A 16900-nucleotide genomic window follows, 5' to 3' on the forward strand; every position below is an offset into this window, starting at 1 on the left:
AAAGGCCAGGGTAAAGAGCTGTATCTTCAGCATTCAGCAAAAATTATACAGTGAAGATGCTAGACATAATGATGGGGAGGAAGTCCCATAATTTAGGGACTGCCACAGAGAAAGTCCTCTCTTGGGCCACCATTCCCCAAACTTCTGAAGGCAGCAATTACAAAGAGATTCTCCTCTTGAGAGCCCTTAACACTGGAGAAAGTTAGTAGAGATGGAGATGGTCTTTCAGATATCTGGAGCTTAAGTCATTTAGGCAGGGCCAGAGGTTCTCCATTGGTGTTTTAAAAGGTGGTGGCAATTACATTCCAGACTTGTCTCCCCACATATAATCTAAATACCTGCAAGAGGCTGCATGGATTATACAAGGTTAAGAAATTAACTTTATAGCTCCAAATTGATTGAAAATTGCATCTTCCTACTTACTGTTTTAAGGAGACATTTTGCCCAGTGCACGATCAGAGCTGGCTGAAGCCCATGTTTACCTAAGGCTCTGAGGATGCTTATTTCATGTTGGACTAGAAGCCTCACTTTTGCTGCTGTCCCAGGTCTGAAAAGTAACATGTGTAACAGAAAAGCGTCAGCTGCATAATGTAGTTCTTAATTACCTGTTTCTCCTTGATTATCTATAGACTAAAAGTTATAAAGTCCATTCCTAACCAAAAAGGCAAAAGACAAAGGATCAAAAAAGTTTTCTTGTAAATATTTAAAAGTCAGCCATCTCCTTCAGCATGAGAAATGGGCATTAAAAGCTATATGTAGTCTATAGCCACATGTCTATTGCAAGGATGACTACCATAACAAAAAAGTCATACTTACACAGTTTGTTTGTGAACAAGAGCATAAACAGCATCCCACCAGGCCCTCTGCCTCTCGGTACAAAGTTGCTTGCATATTGGTAGTGGTAGGAATTGAGGCTGGTGCGCAGTGTACTTGGCATTAAATTTCTCTTCCACTTGCAAATGACAGGTAAATATCACCCCAAGCAGAAATACCTGTTTTGCAAACACATGCATTTTAAGTTATACAAAAAAATGTTTTATAAACTCAAATTGTGGTAGAAATTGATGCTGGAAGCATTTCCTTACTTCAAGGTCCAACATGCAAATCGATTCAGGAGCATTGGTCTCAAGCCTGGATGTTTCCTGAGGCAAGTGGAAAAGCTGCTTCAACCATTTGCGAAAAGTTTGCAGGGATGGTATGGAGTTCCACTGCAGACCAAGCCATATGAGGTGTTGGAGACTACCACTGTGGGCTCTAATGGCACCTAACAACAAGAAAGTGCTGGTTCATTTCTAAAGATGCAACTATGTGATACTACGGCAGAAGACAGCAAGCAAGCCATCATCTCATGTTAATATCATCTCATGTTAATTCCAAAACAGTTAAAAATGTGAATCAATGCCTCAGCTCACATCCTGTAAAATGTAGGTGTTCAAAACATAGCTCAGTAGGAGCTTCCGATGCAGTTTTGCCAGTTACTGAGGCTCCACTAGCTACAGTATTTAGATTTCTACAGACCTGTCTACAAGTATTCTGTTTAGAATGACAGAAACGTAAACATCACCTACTGTGGAACATAGCCATTATTCATTACTGCTTCCAAATACAACTATTTAGATACATAAAATACAGATAATTTAGCATCTTAAGTTATGCAAACTGGTTTGATTATCAAAGCATAACCTTATATGTTAAAAGGTACAACACTTGAAAGAGAGAGCTCATTTAAAGCAGGGGTGGGGAAACTCTAGTCCATGAGTCAATCTGGGCCCATCAGGGGGTACCATTTGGCCTGTGAAGCTATCTTCCCAAACCGTGTTCACCCATCAATCAGCTGACTTAACTGGTGACATCAGCTGATGGCTGAGGCCTTCCTGGAAAACCCAAACGGCCTCTCTTCAGCCTCCAAAAAGCATCATCATGAGCTGGGCTTTCCAAAACAAACAAACAAACAAACAAACAAACAAACAAACAAACAAACCTACTTGCTTTTGTGTGGAGCAGCAAAAGCTAGCAGACCCTGCTTTTTTCTTTGCTGCTGCATCATCCAGCAATCCCTGCTAGAGCTAATGCCTGCTTTAGACACTGGCCTGGACAGACTGCTCGATCACACAAGAGTAAAGAAATAGGCACTTGTTTCCAAATGAAGTTCCTGCTCTCCCACAGGACAGCAGGGACTACAAGGAATTTAGACATACGGGCAGGGCAACTCATCTCTCAATCATGTAACCCCCTGTTACTGGCAGGTAGAATACTTCCCCTCCTGTCAAACTTGGTCTATAGGCTGGGGCCAGATTAAGATATGGTCACTGGTACAAAAAATGTTCCCCAGTCCGCTTTAAGATCTTTTCATGAGCTAGTATTTATATTCACCTGCTTCTTCCAGCATTTTTAATCTTGAAGTATCGAGATGTATGTGTATCTATTTCATAATATGCAATGAATTTATAATATAAAAAAATAAAAATAAATCAACACTCAAACCAAACTTCTTACCAATATCGTATCTAGCCAGTTCTACGTATTCTGGTACTTGCACACCAACATTTCTGATATCATCTGTGCCAAGAAAGGAGTTCTCTGTAGAAGAACCACTCCCAAATAGTGCATCAATTAAGGCAGACTGTCCACTCTTGTTTGCAAATGATTCTACAATCTCATTGAAAAAATCTTGCTTCCTACGGCTTAGGTTTAGCAGCATATGTCCTGAAAAGGAAAAAGATACATGATTAACCAAAAGTCAAGTTTCTGTTTGGCAGATATACACCAAATATCATGTATCCAATGAAGCTTGTTCAGTTTATGCAAGGACTTCAGCCTGCACAATGGAACTCCCCCCCCCAGACACTCCCCCCACATAAAATCTGCTCCAGAGTATTGTAGGAACCCCCAGAACAAATCTGGGGAGCATATAGGGAGAGAAGGAAGAGGCAACACGCCACTGCGCAAATGAAAGTCTGTGTGCAAATGAAAATACTGGTAGATACAACCCCTTGAATAAATTTGTCAAGTCCGTAACTTGAGTTCAGAGGACAGTACTGATGAAGTAGTTCCGCTGGTAGAAGAACTTTGGCCACACAATAGAACATAGCCCTTCCCTTCCATGCCCTGCTAAATCTGTTCTGGGATTTGTTTGACCTTCTAGGGCAGATCTGGGGAGGGTGTGAGAGGCATATGGGGAGAGAAAGAGGGGAAGTTGTGTTGTACAGTACAAGCAGAAATCCTTGTGATAGTGGAAGTACTTTGCTGAATACCACCCAAAGAGTTAAGCTCTTAAATTTAAAACATTCTGTTCAAAGGGGAAATAACTGTAGGTTTATAGACTCAGAAGGTGGAAAATGAATCTTAGTCAAGAGGGTAATGAAAAGTTATGCTGGGACCCCTAGCACTGCACATTATGCTTTGAATTTTTAGCATTGCCTGCTAAAGGTTTGTTACGTTTAATTTCAACTGAGTGAAGTCATTACACACTACTAAATTGCTACTAAATATCCACAGCTTTGATTTTAAAATGAATCTGATTTTTAATATTATTACCAGACTGGCTCTGTCGATCACAGGCTAACATTTCCAACTTCTCTTGTTCAGCTTGATCGCCTTTTATTAGTTTTGACTTTGGTCTAGGAACCTGGTAGAGATTAGACAAGTGTAAAGAATTTGCTCTGCAGTGGAATATATTATAATACTAAGCTTAAGAATAAAATCAATTTCTATGAAGTGTAGAAATCATGTCTAGTACAATCATAAATTTTACATTACATTTCTGCCCAAAGTGCCAAGCTGAACATTTTTTTACTCTATATTGCTATATGCCAAGGACAAGTTGAATGAATACAGACATATTGCTTCTTTCTCAAGAAATGAAGGGAAAGGAATAGTATTTTGAACTGCAAGTCTTGCTTTTACTCATCAAGATATGGTGGTGGAAGGTCATTTAAGAACAGTCCAATAGTAATTATTTGATAGAGCTAACTTTAGAGAGTCCAGAGTGGCCTCACCCAATCTGTTGGCCTCCAAATGTTTTGAACTACAATTCCTATCAGTCTCAGACATGTCCATTGATCACAGATGATGCAAATTGTAATAAAAAAAATCTGATGGGCACCAGATTTGGGAAGGCAGGGCTAGGGACTTTGCCCTTTGGCTGGAGAGAAAACTGGCATAAGAGGATGATAGAATCTGTCAAAGCAATGAAAAGCATCCTAATTATCACAGATGTATGTATGTAAAGGTAAAGGGACCCATGACCATTAGTTCCAGTCGCGGACGACTCTGGGGTTGCGGCGCTCATCTCGCTTTACAGGCCAAGGGAGCTGGCGTACAGCTTCCGGGTCATGTGGCCAGCATGACTAAGCCACTTTCTGGCAAACCAGAGCAGCACACGGAAATGCTGTTTACCTTCCCACCAGAGCAGTACCCATTTATCTACTTGCACTTCGTGCTTTCGAACTGCTAGGTTGGCAGGAGCTGGGACTGAGCAACGGGAGCTCACCCCGTCACGGGGATTCAAACAGCCGACCTTCTGATTGGCAAGCCCAAGACTCTGTGGTTTAACCCACAGTGCCACACGCGTTGTTTGTATGTATGTATGTATGTATGTATGTATGTATGTATAAATAAATAAATAAATAAATAAATAATTTATTATTTATACGCTGCCCATCTGGCTGGGTTTCCCCAGCCACTCTAGGTGGCTCCCAACAGAATATTAAACAGAATAAAAGAGCAAACATTAAAAACTTCCATTAGTGCGCTGCAATAATGGCACACAGTGCAGCTACTTTAGTAAAGGTGCCAGAAAAGGATGTGTGTACATCGAGGCAGCAGCTGCATTGTACCACACTATTCTCCAGGCAAGAATGAAGACAATAGTATAGTATACTGGGATGCAATGTGTTGGCTTCCCATGAAAGTCAAAGGTGCACAGCAAAATTACTTGGCTGGGCTAAATTAAGTTATCTGTAGACAGCAGATTCCTCCTGATTTCACACATACTTATTTCCTTTTACCTCTAGATATTCAATTCTACTGAAAAGCATTCAATTTTGATTTTGTACTTATTTTAACAAAATAAAAAAGCACAAACAGAACAAATTTCACCCCCCTGCAGTTTCATGCATATACAAACACTCCTGGGCACTTTTAACATTGAAATCTACAGCACAAATACTATAAATGACTGAGGGCAACATGTTACTTGAGAAGAACGTACCTGAAAAGCTAGAAGGTAACATAAAGCTGCCAATTCCGAAACAGCTCTCCACTGCATCTCACTTTCCTGGGCCATTTTCAACAGCAGAGTTCCAGCATGCATGTAGAAGTGGCCTTTCATTTCCAGGAAAGTTACAGAAAGTTCATCACCTCCAGCTGCATGAGGTTTCACTGAATGGAGTGCATGATCAAAGCTACAAGACAAGTGTTCATTAATAACAGCAGTTTCATGGCTCAACAAGTACTGTTACAGAAACAAACAGCAACATGAGAAAATTCTTTTGATTGGTTTATTTACTAGTGGCTCCTGCTTATTGTTCCTCTGCCGTATATGGTACATATATGCACTGCAAATGTGCAAAAAGCAGCATATGAAAGCAACTAATAAAACATTCAACTGAATTAAGGGGCTTTTGTGCGGACACAATACAAAAGCAAGGACATTTCACAATACAAAAACGGGGGCATTTCATTTTTCATCAAGAGGCTATCATTTAGAAGAGTTCTGAATTGAACAAATCAAGATACCTTTGGAGGGATTCTCTGCTTTCTTCTACACCTCTGTTTGAAAGTGTCATTACAACCAGATTTGAATAAGCCAACAAGAGATCCCGACGGGATCTAGTCTTTTGCTCGTTAGGTTTATTGGATTCCAACTCCTGTGAAGAGTCAAGATATTCCTAGGGAAAAAAATTTAAATTAAAAAACTTTGGTTTAGTCTAATGTGTATTATGGCTCAGCCATCAGATCTCCAATGCGTTTTATTAAGCAAGATCAGACCCTACTTTGTTTACCCATTCTCTATTGAAATTCAGCAGCCCAAAATTAAATAAAGCAAAAATCTTATTCCGGGGAGACTGGGAGGATTTTATTTTTAGCACCTTTATCAGTGATAGTTTAAGCTATCTTTTAAGACACCAACTGAGCATCATTACCTCAGTGGACTCCAAAAGTAGCAATGGAAGAGCTGAGGGTGTGTGCAAAAAGCTGAGAAGGACTTTTCAGCATTTTGCATATGCCCTCCAAAGAGTGTGGCATGAGTGGCAAGACAAAAATATGCCAGTCTGCTTCATGCACTGCAGAAGGCCCTGAACACCTCCATGTGTTGTCCATGTAGATCACTGGGGTGACCCACTGTATTTTAGCAAGGCAACATCATGAGCAGAAGGAAGAGTTTTTAGGGCTGTTCCACAGGTGCTTGCATGAGTTCATGCAGTCCTACCATAGGTAGAATCTAGTTAGTTCTCTGGCTCCTCACGGGGTTGTGCACTTGAAAGAACAGCTTTTGACTTAGTCTCAATGTTTCTTATAAATGCTTAGTCAAATGTGAAATGGCTTTTCTAGGGGCATGAAGACTCCTTTCACATGAGGGGTATGAACCCAGTAAAAGCATATTGTAGGCCGTTGTAGACCTCCTTATTATATTGTTATTCGCTTGCTCAGACTCTGATCAAAAGTAAGTTCTGTCATGCAACTGGATCCAATTAATGAAGAAAGTTTAACTATAGGAAATTACAAAAAGAAATATTTTTACAAGACAAATATAAATAAACAAACCTTAAGTGTATGTACAACACACGAACACCATTCCAAGCTTGACTGCAATGGTATTTTTTTCTCTGCTTCCTGACAATGTGCCACAGCAGCTGCAAGATTTTTGTTTGATAAGTACAGCTTCACTAATCGAATGTTAACATAAACATCATCAGGTCTGGCACACAATTCTGACTGGATCAAATCAAGAAGCTGGTTCCATCCAGTCTCACTCCTGCAATCCACCAGACTCTCCTACGGCAAAGATAAAAGGGTTGGCATTAACACAAGGCTTTCAAGCATTCAAGGAATAACATCATTCTTATTGCTTCTTTATATAAAACTGCACTGCATAAGCAAGCTAGTTTTGAGACAATGTAGCAATAAACATCTGAATCCATTACATATCTGGAAATACATTGCAGTTTCTTTGAGGGGGGGCTTTTAAAAAATCAGGAGTTTGTTAACTATGAAAGGAAATGTTACATGTTATCAGGTTTCTACTTTTTTTGAGACTAGTTAGAAACCTCAGAAAACAGCAGGTATTAACAAAGTTACAACTACTAAGTTATTGCCAAACTTTTCATACTCCCAATTTCATGTAAAGATTGGGGAGGTGAAGGTTACCTTTAGTCGAAAAACTGAAGGGCTACCAGGAAAAAGCTTGGCTGCTCTGTCAACCCAGTATTTTGCTCTTCCATCAGTAATATCATTACTGCACAGCAGCTCTGCAATCTTCAATACAAGGTCTTTCTGTGTTGGGTTCAACTCCACTGAACGCTAAAGCCACAATTGAAAGGAGGAAGTATATACAGTTTAATTCTGTTTTTCTGTGACGCAAAATGTTGCAGTACACTATAGGCTACCAGAACACATTAACCAAGTTAAAGAGGCCTACACAGCTGTTTAAGAAGATCACTTCACTGCCTTATTTGCAATGATACTCAGGTGTAGAGGAGTGATGTGACTTTGTTACCACATGTCTGTAGATTAGTGCACCACTTCCGAAACACAGCATTCAAAAGAACCAAGAAAGGGAAAGAGAATGATGTTATGCTTATGAAATATCACGAGAATTAAGTATTTGTACAGAACAGAAACATGATTCACAGAAGTGTTGTTTTTCCTTGCCAAGTTGCCCTGTACCACAACACAGTCTGAGCATTTCCCAAGCTGACAAGTCAAGATGTGGCTTAAATTCCATACTGTTACTCCTTCACTTAGAAGACAGCACATAATTCCTTTCATTGGTTCTGAAAGCAATAGGGGAACCCATCGGAAAAGGCCAACTGAGCAGTATTCCTGTCACCTACTCCAAACTTCAATATTAAAGTGGACTCTTTATTAAGCTTAGAACACATAGTAAGGCATAGTAGCTTATGTGCTAAGGTGGGATATGAAAAATTCAGGTTGAGATCCTAGCTCAGATGATGGAAGAGCTAAAAATTCCTTGAAACTTATATGAGAAGTTGATAGCTATAACATCCTGCTGCTTGACAGCCCAGCTCAGATGATATGCCAAGTGTGTGTGTGGAAAAAAACTATTTCTTCTGTTTGGTTCTGTGCTTTCCAGAAAAAGGAAAGCTTATGAAAGTCTAAGGTCTATTTAAACCAGGCATGGCCCAACTTGGTCCTCCAGCTGTTTTCGGACTACAATTCCCATCATCCCTGACCACTGGTCCTGTTAGCTGGGGATGATGGGAGTTGTGGATCAAGACCAAAGAGAAGCTCAGCATTATACCCAACAGTCATCTGGTCAACACTTCATGCTTCAGGAATCAACAGGAAGTTCTCCCCACTATATTGACTTGACAGACCCAATTGGACTATCTTTTGATACCACTGAAATGACCTGTTAAGTGTTTCAGAATCACTCAAATTATTTTGCCAACTCTCTGTGTGGCAATCTGAGGTGGGAATGGCCAATTGTTACCCTAGGAATCCCCCCCCAATGGAATACTATAGAATTACTAGTACATCTTGTAAAGGACAGTCTTGGTGGCTGCTCTACAACCATGCTTTACCCATGCTCAAAACACACTTCTTTCGAGGCAACAGAAGTTTTTGTGGTACTGACATTTGGTATCCAAAGTAATTCTATTGTTTAATTATAGCCAAGGCAGCAGCATTCCAAAATATGCTCTAGCAAAATAAAATATATTTAAGTAAGTATTTTATATACAACAGCCTCTAGCAACATTAATGTATGCAAAATGTAGAAGCATTTATTTTTTACCTTATAACAGCCTACAGCTTTCTCTATGTTTTCTTCAGCTTCATAGAGTTGTCCCAAGAATTTGTGTGCCTTGGGATCTCTTTCTTGGACACTGAGATATGTAGATATGTACCTTTAAAAAACAGCATAGCAAGTTAACATAGCAGCAGTCAATGACTAATGATATCCCTCTAGAATAGACGTAGGTGTTGTTAATGCATTTGATAGTCCCTCTATAAATGAGAATTAGGAGCCCCAAGCTTGGCATATTTAATTTAACAATGCAAAAACCACAGTACTTGGTATGAAACAACTGCCAGCGCTAGTTCTACATGGAACAATATAAAACCTGAAAATAATTATATATGATTAGTAGAAGCCAGTGTTCTCCAACTTGGTGCCTTCTGGATGTTTTGACCTTCAGCCTCATCAGCTGCAGCCAAAACATCTGGAGAACAGCAAGTTGGGGATGGCTTGTATAAACCTATCAACACTCATCATGCAGAGCTCTCTCATAAACAATTAACCAAACACAAGTTATTCTGAATCAGAGTAAAATCAATCATTGGAATAATTATACTTTTTAAAGAATAATATTTTGTATTACCTTTTAGCCAATTCATATTCCTTTGTTTCATAATACAGCTTAGCAAAAAAGAACCCTTTCATGGATTTCTAGAGAGAAAAATACTTTTGTTAATGCTGATAGTAATTCACTTACAGTTTGATCATTGAACAGCCAGAATTTTATCTGCATAACTCTATCCTAAGTTCTAGATTCAGGTAGGTAGCCGTGTTGGTCTGACACAGTCAAAATATATTTTTAAAATTGCCCAGTAGCACCTTAGAGACCAACTAAGTTTGTTCTTGGTATAAGCTTTCGTGTGCATGCTCACTTCTTCAGATATGTACAAGTGTGCATGCACACAAAAGCTTATACCAAGAACAAACTTAGTTGGTCTCCATGGTGCTACTGGACATTTACTTATATATATGTGTGTATATATGTGTGTGTGTATGTATGTGTGTGTGTGTGTATCCCCTAAGTATTTACAATGCTAGAGTGAGATGATGCATTGCAACAGCTGTTTCCAAGTCTCTTTCTACCGTAAGCATTTAATTCATCACAATAAGTACTTGTAAGCCTCTATCGTGGAAGACCTGGTTCTACCTGCTGTTTAACAACTGCAATGGGCTGTGCTAGATGCTAAAGTATTTCTTTAAAAATAAGTTCAAAGTTGTTGTTTAGTCGTTTAGTCATGTCCGACTCTTCGTGACCCCATGGACCAGAGCATGCCATGGGGTCACAAAGAGTTCAAAGAGGGTTCCTCAAACTGCCTTCCTCACCAGTCAAGGCCAGTGAGAAACATTAGGCTTTGCAGAAGTTGTGAACTTTGAAGCACTGACCAGTAGAGCTGCAAACTGCCAGAACCCAGGGCAGAAATGTAGTCCCTCCTACAATTTGAATTTAGTGCAAAACTTAATGCTTGTGCCAAATGCAGCAGAACCCTGGAGTCAAAACCATGCTGGGTATCCACTCATATAACAAGGGTTATGCTCCTTGCTGGCCCTCAAAATCTACCCTAGGGATTAGTGGATCATCTGGAGATTTGGGGGGGTACACAGGGGAGGAAAAAGAGATCATCTAATGCCACCCTGTATTTTCTTCCTGCAGCATGCTCAATACTAAGGTCCAATAACAGCCTTTTTTTGTATAAGCATAAAATCTAATGTATAGATACCACCATCTGAATTATTCAAAGCTGACAAGTAACAACTGTCAATTTGGTGTTTCAGAGAAGGGAGTGACAGCAAAATGTATGGCAGCTTCCTATACTCAGAAACTACGCTTTCATTAAGACAGTCAAGACAACAATATGCAACTTTCATGTTAGGTCAGGGATTCTTTTTTTATTGCCTTTAGTTGAATTGTCTATAGCATTGCCTACCTATATGAAGAACTGCGCAATAGTTTCTGCAACTTGTCATTTGTATGTACAGTCAGGGGAATACCCCATTTGCCTGATTAAAGAATTTTATTTCTGTGTCTTGTCCTAAATTAATTTTATGTCCATCTCAAGCACAAATACTTTTATCAGAGAGACAACAGATCAAAAAATACAAAAACAAACTAGTCTACCTCAAGCTCTTTGCCATAATAATCCCACAGACCTCAAGTAAGAAAAGGCACTGACTTAATTAGAATTTAGGAAGGACAACTTCCAATTCCTGCCAGGACATAACTCACAACTGCTAACAAGAATGGGAAGTGAAACTTAACTAAAGCAACATTAGGGTTTTTTGAGGGGGAGAGAATATAACACTATACAGTTTGGTATAGGAATATCCAATTATCCATGATGTAGCACCTAGAAAACTGCAGGAAATATTTTTAAAATACACAAACACATGGTTAAGTGTTCAGTTACCAAATGCTACTTCACATGAAATATGTTGAAGAAAAAAAACACCTTGTTTTTAAGGAGGACAATAACCACTGGCAACTGTAATTGGGAATGGATTTTTAAAGCAAAAAAAATTAAGAAGGTAAGTTGAGCAACCTTATGCCAACTATTTTTAAACCAGCATTTATAAAGTTTATACTACACCCAGAGGCAGCTGGCAAGAGTGCTATATGATGCCACAGTAAAAAGATTACAGGGTTAAGAGAGCAATCCTATATATGTCTTCTCAGAAGGAGGTTCCACTGAGTTCAGGGGGTATTATTCCTAGGAAATCTTGTATACCGGTACTATGTATAGGATTGTACCCTAAGTGAGGAAACCTGATGGTAATGATCACATGTGTTCAAGAACCATTTTAAATATAATCTGCATGGCAGAGCTTCTTTGTCTGGGGCCTGGGCTAAACATGACTGAAATTATCCAAAAAGGAAAAAAGACACCCTGCAGAATATGTCTGAATAGCAAGAAATTGAACTTTAAGACTTAGCATGTCAGAAGCTAATAGGTTCACTTGCTTGTTTGGGTGCCATTTAATTTTAATGGTTATTACAAAAGTTATTAAATACAAGCCCTAAGATACTGGTTTGCAGACAGACCATGAACCACAGCTGTCGGTTTACATTGGAAAGTTCACAATATATTAGTTGGGGGGAAAGTCAGATGGAAAAGCCGCCATACATTAAGATTACCAAGCATAGGCCTGGAAATGGCTACTGCCTTTTTATGAATAGAAAAAGCATTAGAATTTGCATTAGAAACTGGCTTTTCTTCATCAGAATTTGTGCAGTAATACGAGGGTAGAGGACCCAAGACCCAGGCACCAAACGCTCCTAGGCACTCAGGACTGTCCCAGGCCACACACCCTCCCAAGCTACTTGAGTGCTTTCACCTGGCAGGAATAGGCCCTTCAACTGTACTCTTACATCTTGCTCGCCAAGGAGGGCTATGGGGTGTGTTAGTATAGCAGGGTACAGAAACTCCCGACTTCTGCATGTCAGGGATGTAACAGTGTAAGTTAGAACATGGGCGTAGCCAGGATTTATGTTACAAGGGGAGGCTTTTTGTTGCGGGGGCGGGGGGCGGGGAGCAGAGCCTCAGTTAAGTATTTTTATTGATTTACATGATTTTTTAAAAATTAGTTCTTATTGGGGTTTTCTGTGTTACAAAGCAAACAAGCAAACAAACAGGGAACGGTATTATTGTCTCCGCTTTCGATTCATACTTGATTTGAGCGGGGCAGCTGAACCACCCCCTTTTGACTACGCCCATGATAAAAAGACAGAAGATGCCCTGCCCACTTTTGCATCTGGCCGCACCAGACCATAGCGTGGAGCCCTCAGGAGGCTGCTTTGAAGGAAACGAGGCGGCCTTTGGCTGGAAGGAGGTCCCCCCTTCACCAGCCCCCTCCCGACTCCTGAAACTGCATCCCCTAGCACAGCACAGCCTCTTAGAATCACCATGGCACAATCCCACATGCTCGTCTGTTACACTGGAGCCAAGGAACAGGAGGGCCAATCCGCGAGCAGGCGCTGCCCTGATCACAGAGCAGAAGCAGCCGAAGGGGCGACGGCGACGCTGTTTCCGCTCCCGACCGTCCAGCCCCCTCCCTCCCTCGAACCCCGAGAGGCGCGTGTCCCGCCAATCCAAACTAACCCCCTCCCCTCCTTCACCGACGCCGGCTCACGTCCAGTCATTGGAAGAGAGTCTCAAAACAAACAGCCGGGGAAACCAATGGCGGGCCGCCTCTGAACTCCCCTCAAAACCGGTGGGGAGGGGGGAAGGGAAGGGAAACGAAACGAAGGCGCCTCACCTCCCTGGGCGAAGAGGCCGAGGCCTGCAGCGAGGAGACATAACGGTCCACTTCCGCCCTGCTGCGCCTCAACATGGTGGCGGGCGAAGGAGGGCCCGCCGCGAACGGGCCCCTCAGGCTCCTTCCCCTGGCTCGAAGAGGGAGAACGAGAGCGCGGAGCCCAGCTGAGCAGAGCCTGCGCCGGTCTGAGGAGGCGACGCAGCTCGAGGAGGAATGACGTGCTAGCAGACGCGCCGGCTTGCGCAGAGGGAAACGCCGCCGCTATTGCGTCGACTTCCTCGCGACCGAAATAGCGGGGGAGGGGGGGAAGAGATCGGAAGTGACGTCCTGTCACCCTAGAGCTGCGCACTGGGGAATTAACACCCAGCTTCGCTTCCTAGAGATACTGTACGTAAATTTGGGAGAGTGATCGCACCTCGGAGCCGCTATAGACAGAGAGCTACCGGTACTAATAGATGAGAGGGTCGAAATGCAGGGCAATAAGCACAGCTGTGGTCGGGCAACCAGCGCGCGTGGGAATCTTCGTGAAAACGAACTGCCTTCAAAGGTGGCGGACTTTCCTTCACTGGAGGTTTTTTTTAAAGACAGAGGTTGGATGGCCATAGGGTTGCCACTTGCCAGACTCAATAGAGGACAGGACTTCTGTGGCTTTAATTGCCCTGCTCTCTTTTGAGTCTGGAAACAAAGGGTCTGCTGGTTTCTCTTTAAGGTTTCCAGACTCAAAAGAGAGCAGGGCAATTAAAGGCACAGAAGTCCTGTCCTCTATTGAGTCTGGCAACCCTAGATGGCCACCTTTAGCAGAGATTCCTGTGTTGCAGGGGGTTGGGCTAGATGACCCTCGGATCCCTTCCAGCTCTACAGTGCTAGGGTTCTAAGATGCATGGAGCAAGATAAGCTCTCCCTGTGCACACAGCCAGGGCCGGATTTAGGTTTGATGATGTCCTAAGCTACTGACGGTAATGGGGTCCTTTATACGTCCAGCTGTCATTTGTCAACAACCAATTGTCCCTGTTTTTTGTGTTGAATAGATGCTCATACCCTTAGTCTATGCTGCCTGATCATCAGTCTACAAGCACTCTTTAATATTAGATAACAGGTACAACAGCTTGACCACATTCAACTGTGCTGCACTGCAGTCTGCATGTAGCTGCATGCTACATGTTGCCGTGTAACCAGTCCATGCAGAATGTAGGCACCCTATACTGTATATAGAAAGGAGCAAACCAGTGATATTTTAGGGAGCAGGCTAGCAGACGGGGCACATTACTTACAGCACAGGAACCTACACGACACAAAACACTGTTGCTGTACGTAGGTTTTATTTTATTTTTTATCTTATACATTTTGGAAATGTTCATCCAGGTTTTTTTTTCTTTAATTTTTTGGGCCCCCCCAAGAGTGGGGCCCTAAGCTATAGCTTGTTTAGCTTATACGTAAATCTGGCACCGCACAGCTTTCCTCAGGTGAGGAATGGGCACTGGCTTGTACACCTCTTCTCTTACATCTGTTGTGCATCCTGGTTCCAACACATATGGAATCCATCCCACACACCCTGTTCCATATGGACGATGAGAGAGGCTCACCCCACATTAGGAGTTCCATGAGAGGCTCACCCCTCATTAGAAGCTCCACTGTCATGAGGTTGTTTGTGAAGTTCTCTTCCGTATCTCTACTACAGGCACCCCCAAACTGCGGCCCTCCAGATGTTTTGGCCTACAACTCCCATGATCCCTAGCTTACAGGACCAGTGGTCAGGGATGATGGGAACTGTAGTCCAAAACATCTGGAGGGCTGAAGTTTGGGGGTGACTGCTCTACTACATCTGAGTCAGTAGTGACTGTGCAAGCCCTAGGCTGCTGGACCAGGTGCAAGCTAGCCAGCTGACCTTGAATCCTAGAAAGATTGAGGCCTTGTGCGTGGGCGATTCCAGCGCCTGTTGCCTGTTCTCGACAGGATCACACTCCCTCTGAAGGAAAAGCTTCACAGCTTGGGGGTACTCCTTCATCCATTTTTGTCGCCAAGAGGCCCAAGTGACCTCTGTGGCTAGGAGTGCCTTCTATCAGCTTCAGCTGGTAAACCAGCTGCCAACATTCCTGGACCAGGAGGGTCTCACCACACTGGTAACCTCAAGACCCGATGACTGTCTTGCATCTGGTCCAGAAGGTGCAGCTAGTGAGTAATGCAGCAGCCAGACTGTTCACAGGAGAAAGCTCTTAGTACCATGTTACTCTGCCACTGGGAGAGCCACATGGGTTACCAATTTGCTACCTGGCCAGGTTCATGGTTCTTGTGTAAATTCAGAGAGCCCTAAAAAAATCTGGAGCCGAAGTAACTTATGGACTGCCTTATTCCATATGCTCTGCCACGATCACTGATACCTTCTGATGAGGCCCTTTAGTGCTTCCACATGCCCCCGAGGTTCAGCTGGCCATTACCAGGGACTGAGCTTTTAGTGTGGCAGGCCCTGCTTGCCAATAGCGGTTCATCATGAGTCATCCCTGCTGGCTTTTAGATGTCTTTAAAAAACTTACTATTCCCTTTCAAACCCGAGATTCTTTGCCAACCAGCTTTTACTGATGTGTTTGACATTTCTAGCCAGCCAGTGGTGTAGTGTTAAGAGCAGTAGACTCGTAATCTGGGGAACCGGTTTCTCATCTCCGCTCCTCCACATGCAGCTGCTGGGTGACCTTGGGCTAGTCACACTTCTCTGAAGTCTCTCAGCCCCACTCACCTCACAGAGTGTTTGTTGTGGGGGAGGAAGGGAAAGGAGAATGTTACCCGCTTTGAGACTCCTTTGGGTAGTGAAAAAGCAGGATATCAAATCCAAACTCTTCTTCTTCTATTGTTTTTGCTGTAACACTGTTTTTAGGTTGCGCGCTGCCTTGTGGTATTTTATATGGAAGTGTTTTTAAAAAATATTTGAATGAATAAAATGGGACTAAGGAACCACTGAATTCAGAAACTAGAACAGCTGTGATATAATCAAATAGATGACAGCAATGAAAAGGTCCAGCTTTGTGCAAGCAGATTTCATCTTTCGCTGAAGTAACGGAGCAGTCGGTGTGAGACCTTGGCAGCTGGACCGACGATAAGGATGACAAAAACAGTCCTAATCAGGCAACACAGCAGATAGTGAAACAGTAACATACTTTGGTTGTTTTTGAAAGTATGCTGATAAGAAATGTGACTATGTTACTGGAAGGCAAATGCAGATTTGAGGGAAGTCAGTTCTCTCCTTATTCCAGGAAGAGTTGGGGGCATGTATAGAAGGGTGAAGTTCTAGGGTCCATTTAAGGTGACAAAAAGATACTGGTCACATCTGTTACCAATAAAAATGGGGTGTGAGATAAGAGAATATGATACAGTTATTTTTAAAGGTGTGTTTTTCGTAAATGGGTCAAAACCAGGGTTCCACCAAACCTGTTAACTCCACAACATGTGTGACCTAGTTTATTGACAATGTACTTTCCTCTACTAAATATGATTTTTCTAACAGGCAGGGCAATCCTACCCAGGAAACAGGGGTGGGATTGTTGTCTCAGACCCCATGCCTATGGAACAGTTTCCAATGTTTACTTAGCCCAGGAGGGAAGAATATCAACTTACAAACAAAAAAGCAGAAAAATAACAGACATGCTCCAGTATCCTTGGAAAAACCACTAATGC

At 42.2% G+C, this 16900-nt stretch overlaps 1 protein-coding gene across 5 annotated transcripts in view; it reads right to left on the bottom strand.

Moving 5' to 3' along the window:
- Nucleotides 1-13526, bottom strand: part of LOC118084821 (E3 SUMO-protein ligase RanBP2) — a 36838-nt gene extending 23312 nt beyond the window's left edge. For all 5 annotated transcript variants that reach the window (XM_088667577.1, XM_035114837.3, XM_088667575.1 and 2 more), the window contains exons 1-12: nucleotides 13235-13526; nucleotides 9567-9634; nucleotides 8981-9092; nucleotides 7372-7524; nucleotides 6769-6999; nucleotides 5740-5891; nucleotides 5213-5405; nucleotides 3538-3628; nucleotides 2497-2706; nucleotides 1086-1264; nucleotides 817-992; nucleotides 424-547 (exon numbers count right to left, since the gene is read on the bottom strand). In XM_088667577.1, coding sequence (XP_088523703.1) covers nucleotides 424-547; nucleotides 817-992; nucleotides 1086-1264; nucleotides 2497-2706; nucleotides 3538-3628; nucleotides 5213-5405; nucleotides 5740-5891; nucleotides 6769-6999; nucleotides 7372-7524; nucleotides 8981-9092; nucleotides 9567-9634; nucleotides 13235-13309 — 1764 coding nt within the window. In that variant the 5' untranslated portion in view covers nucleotides 13310-13526. The remainder of the gene's footprint in view (nucleotides 1-423; nucleotides 548-816; nucleotides 993-1085; nucleotides 1265-2496; nucleotides 2707-3537; nucleotides 3629-5212; nucleotides 5406-5739; nucleotides 5892-6768; nucleotides 7000-7371; nucleotides 7525-8980; nucleotides 9093-9566; nucleotides 9635-13234) is intronic.
- Between the last annotated feature and the right edge of the window lie 3374 nt (nucleotides 13527-16900).

This window comes from Zootoca vivipara, chromosome 4, assembly GCF_965207765.1.
Source record: "Zootoca vivipara chromosome 4, rZooViv2.hap1.1, whole genome shotgun sequence".
Classification (NCBI taxonomy): Eukaryota; Metazoa; Chordata; class Lepidosauria; order Squamata; family Lacertidae; genus Zootoca; species Zootoca vivipara.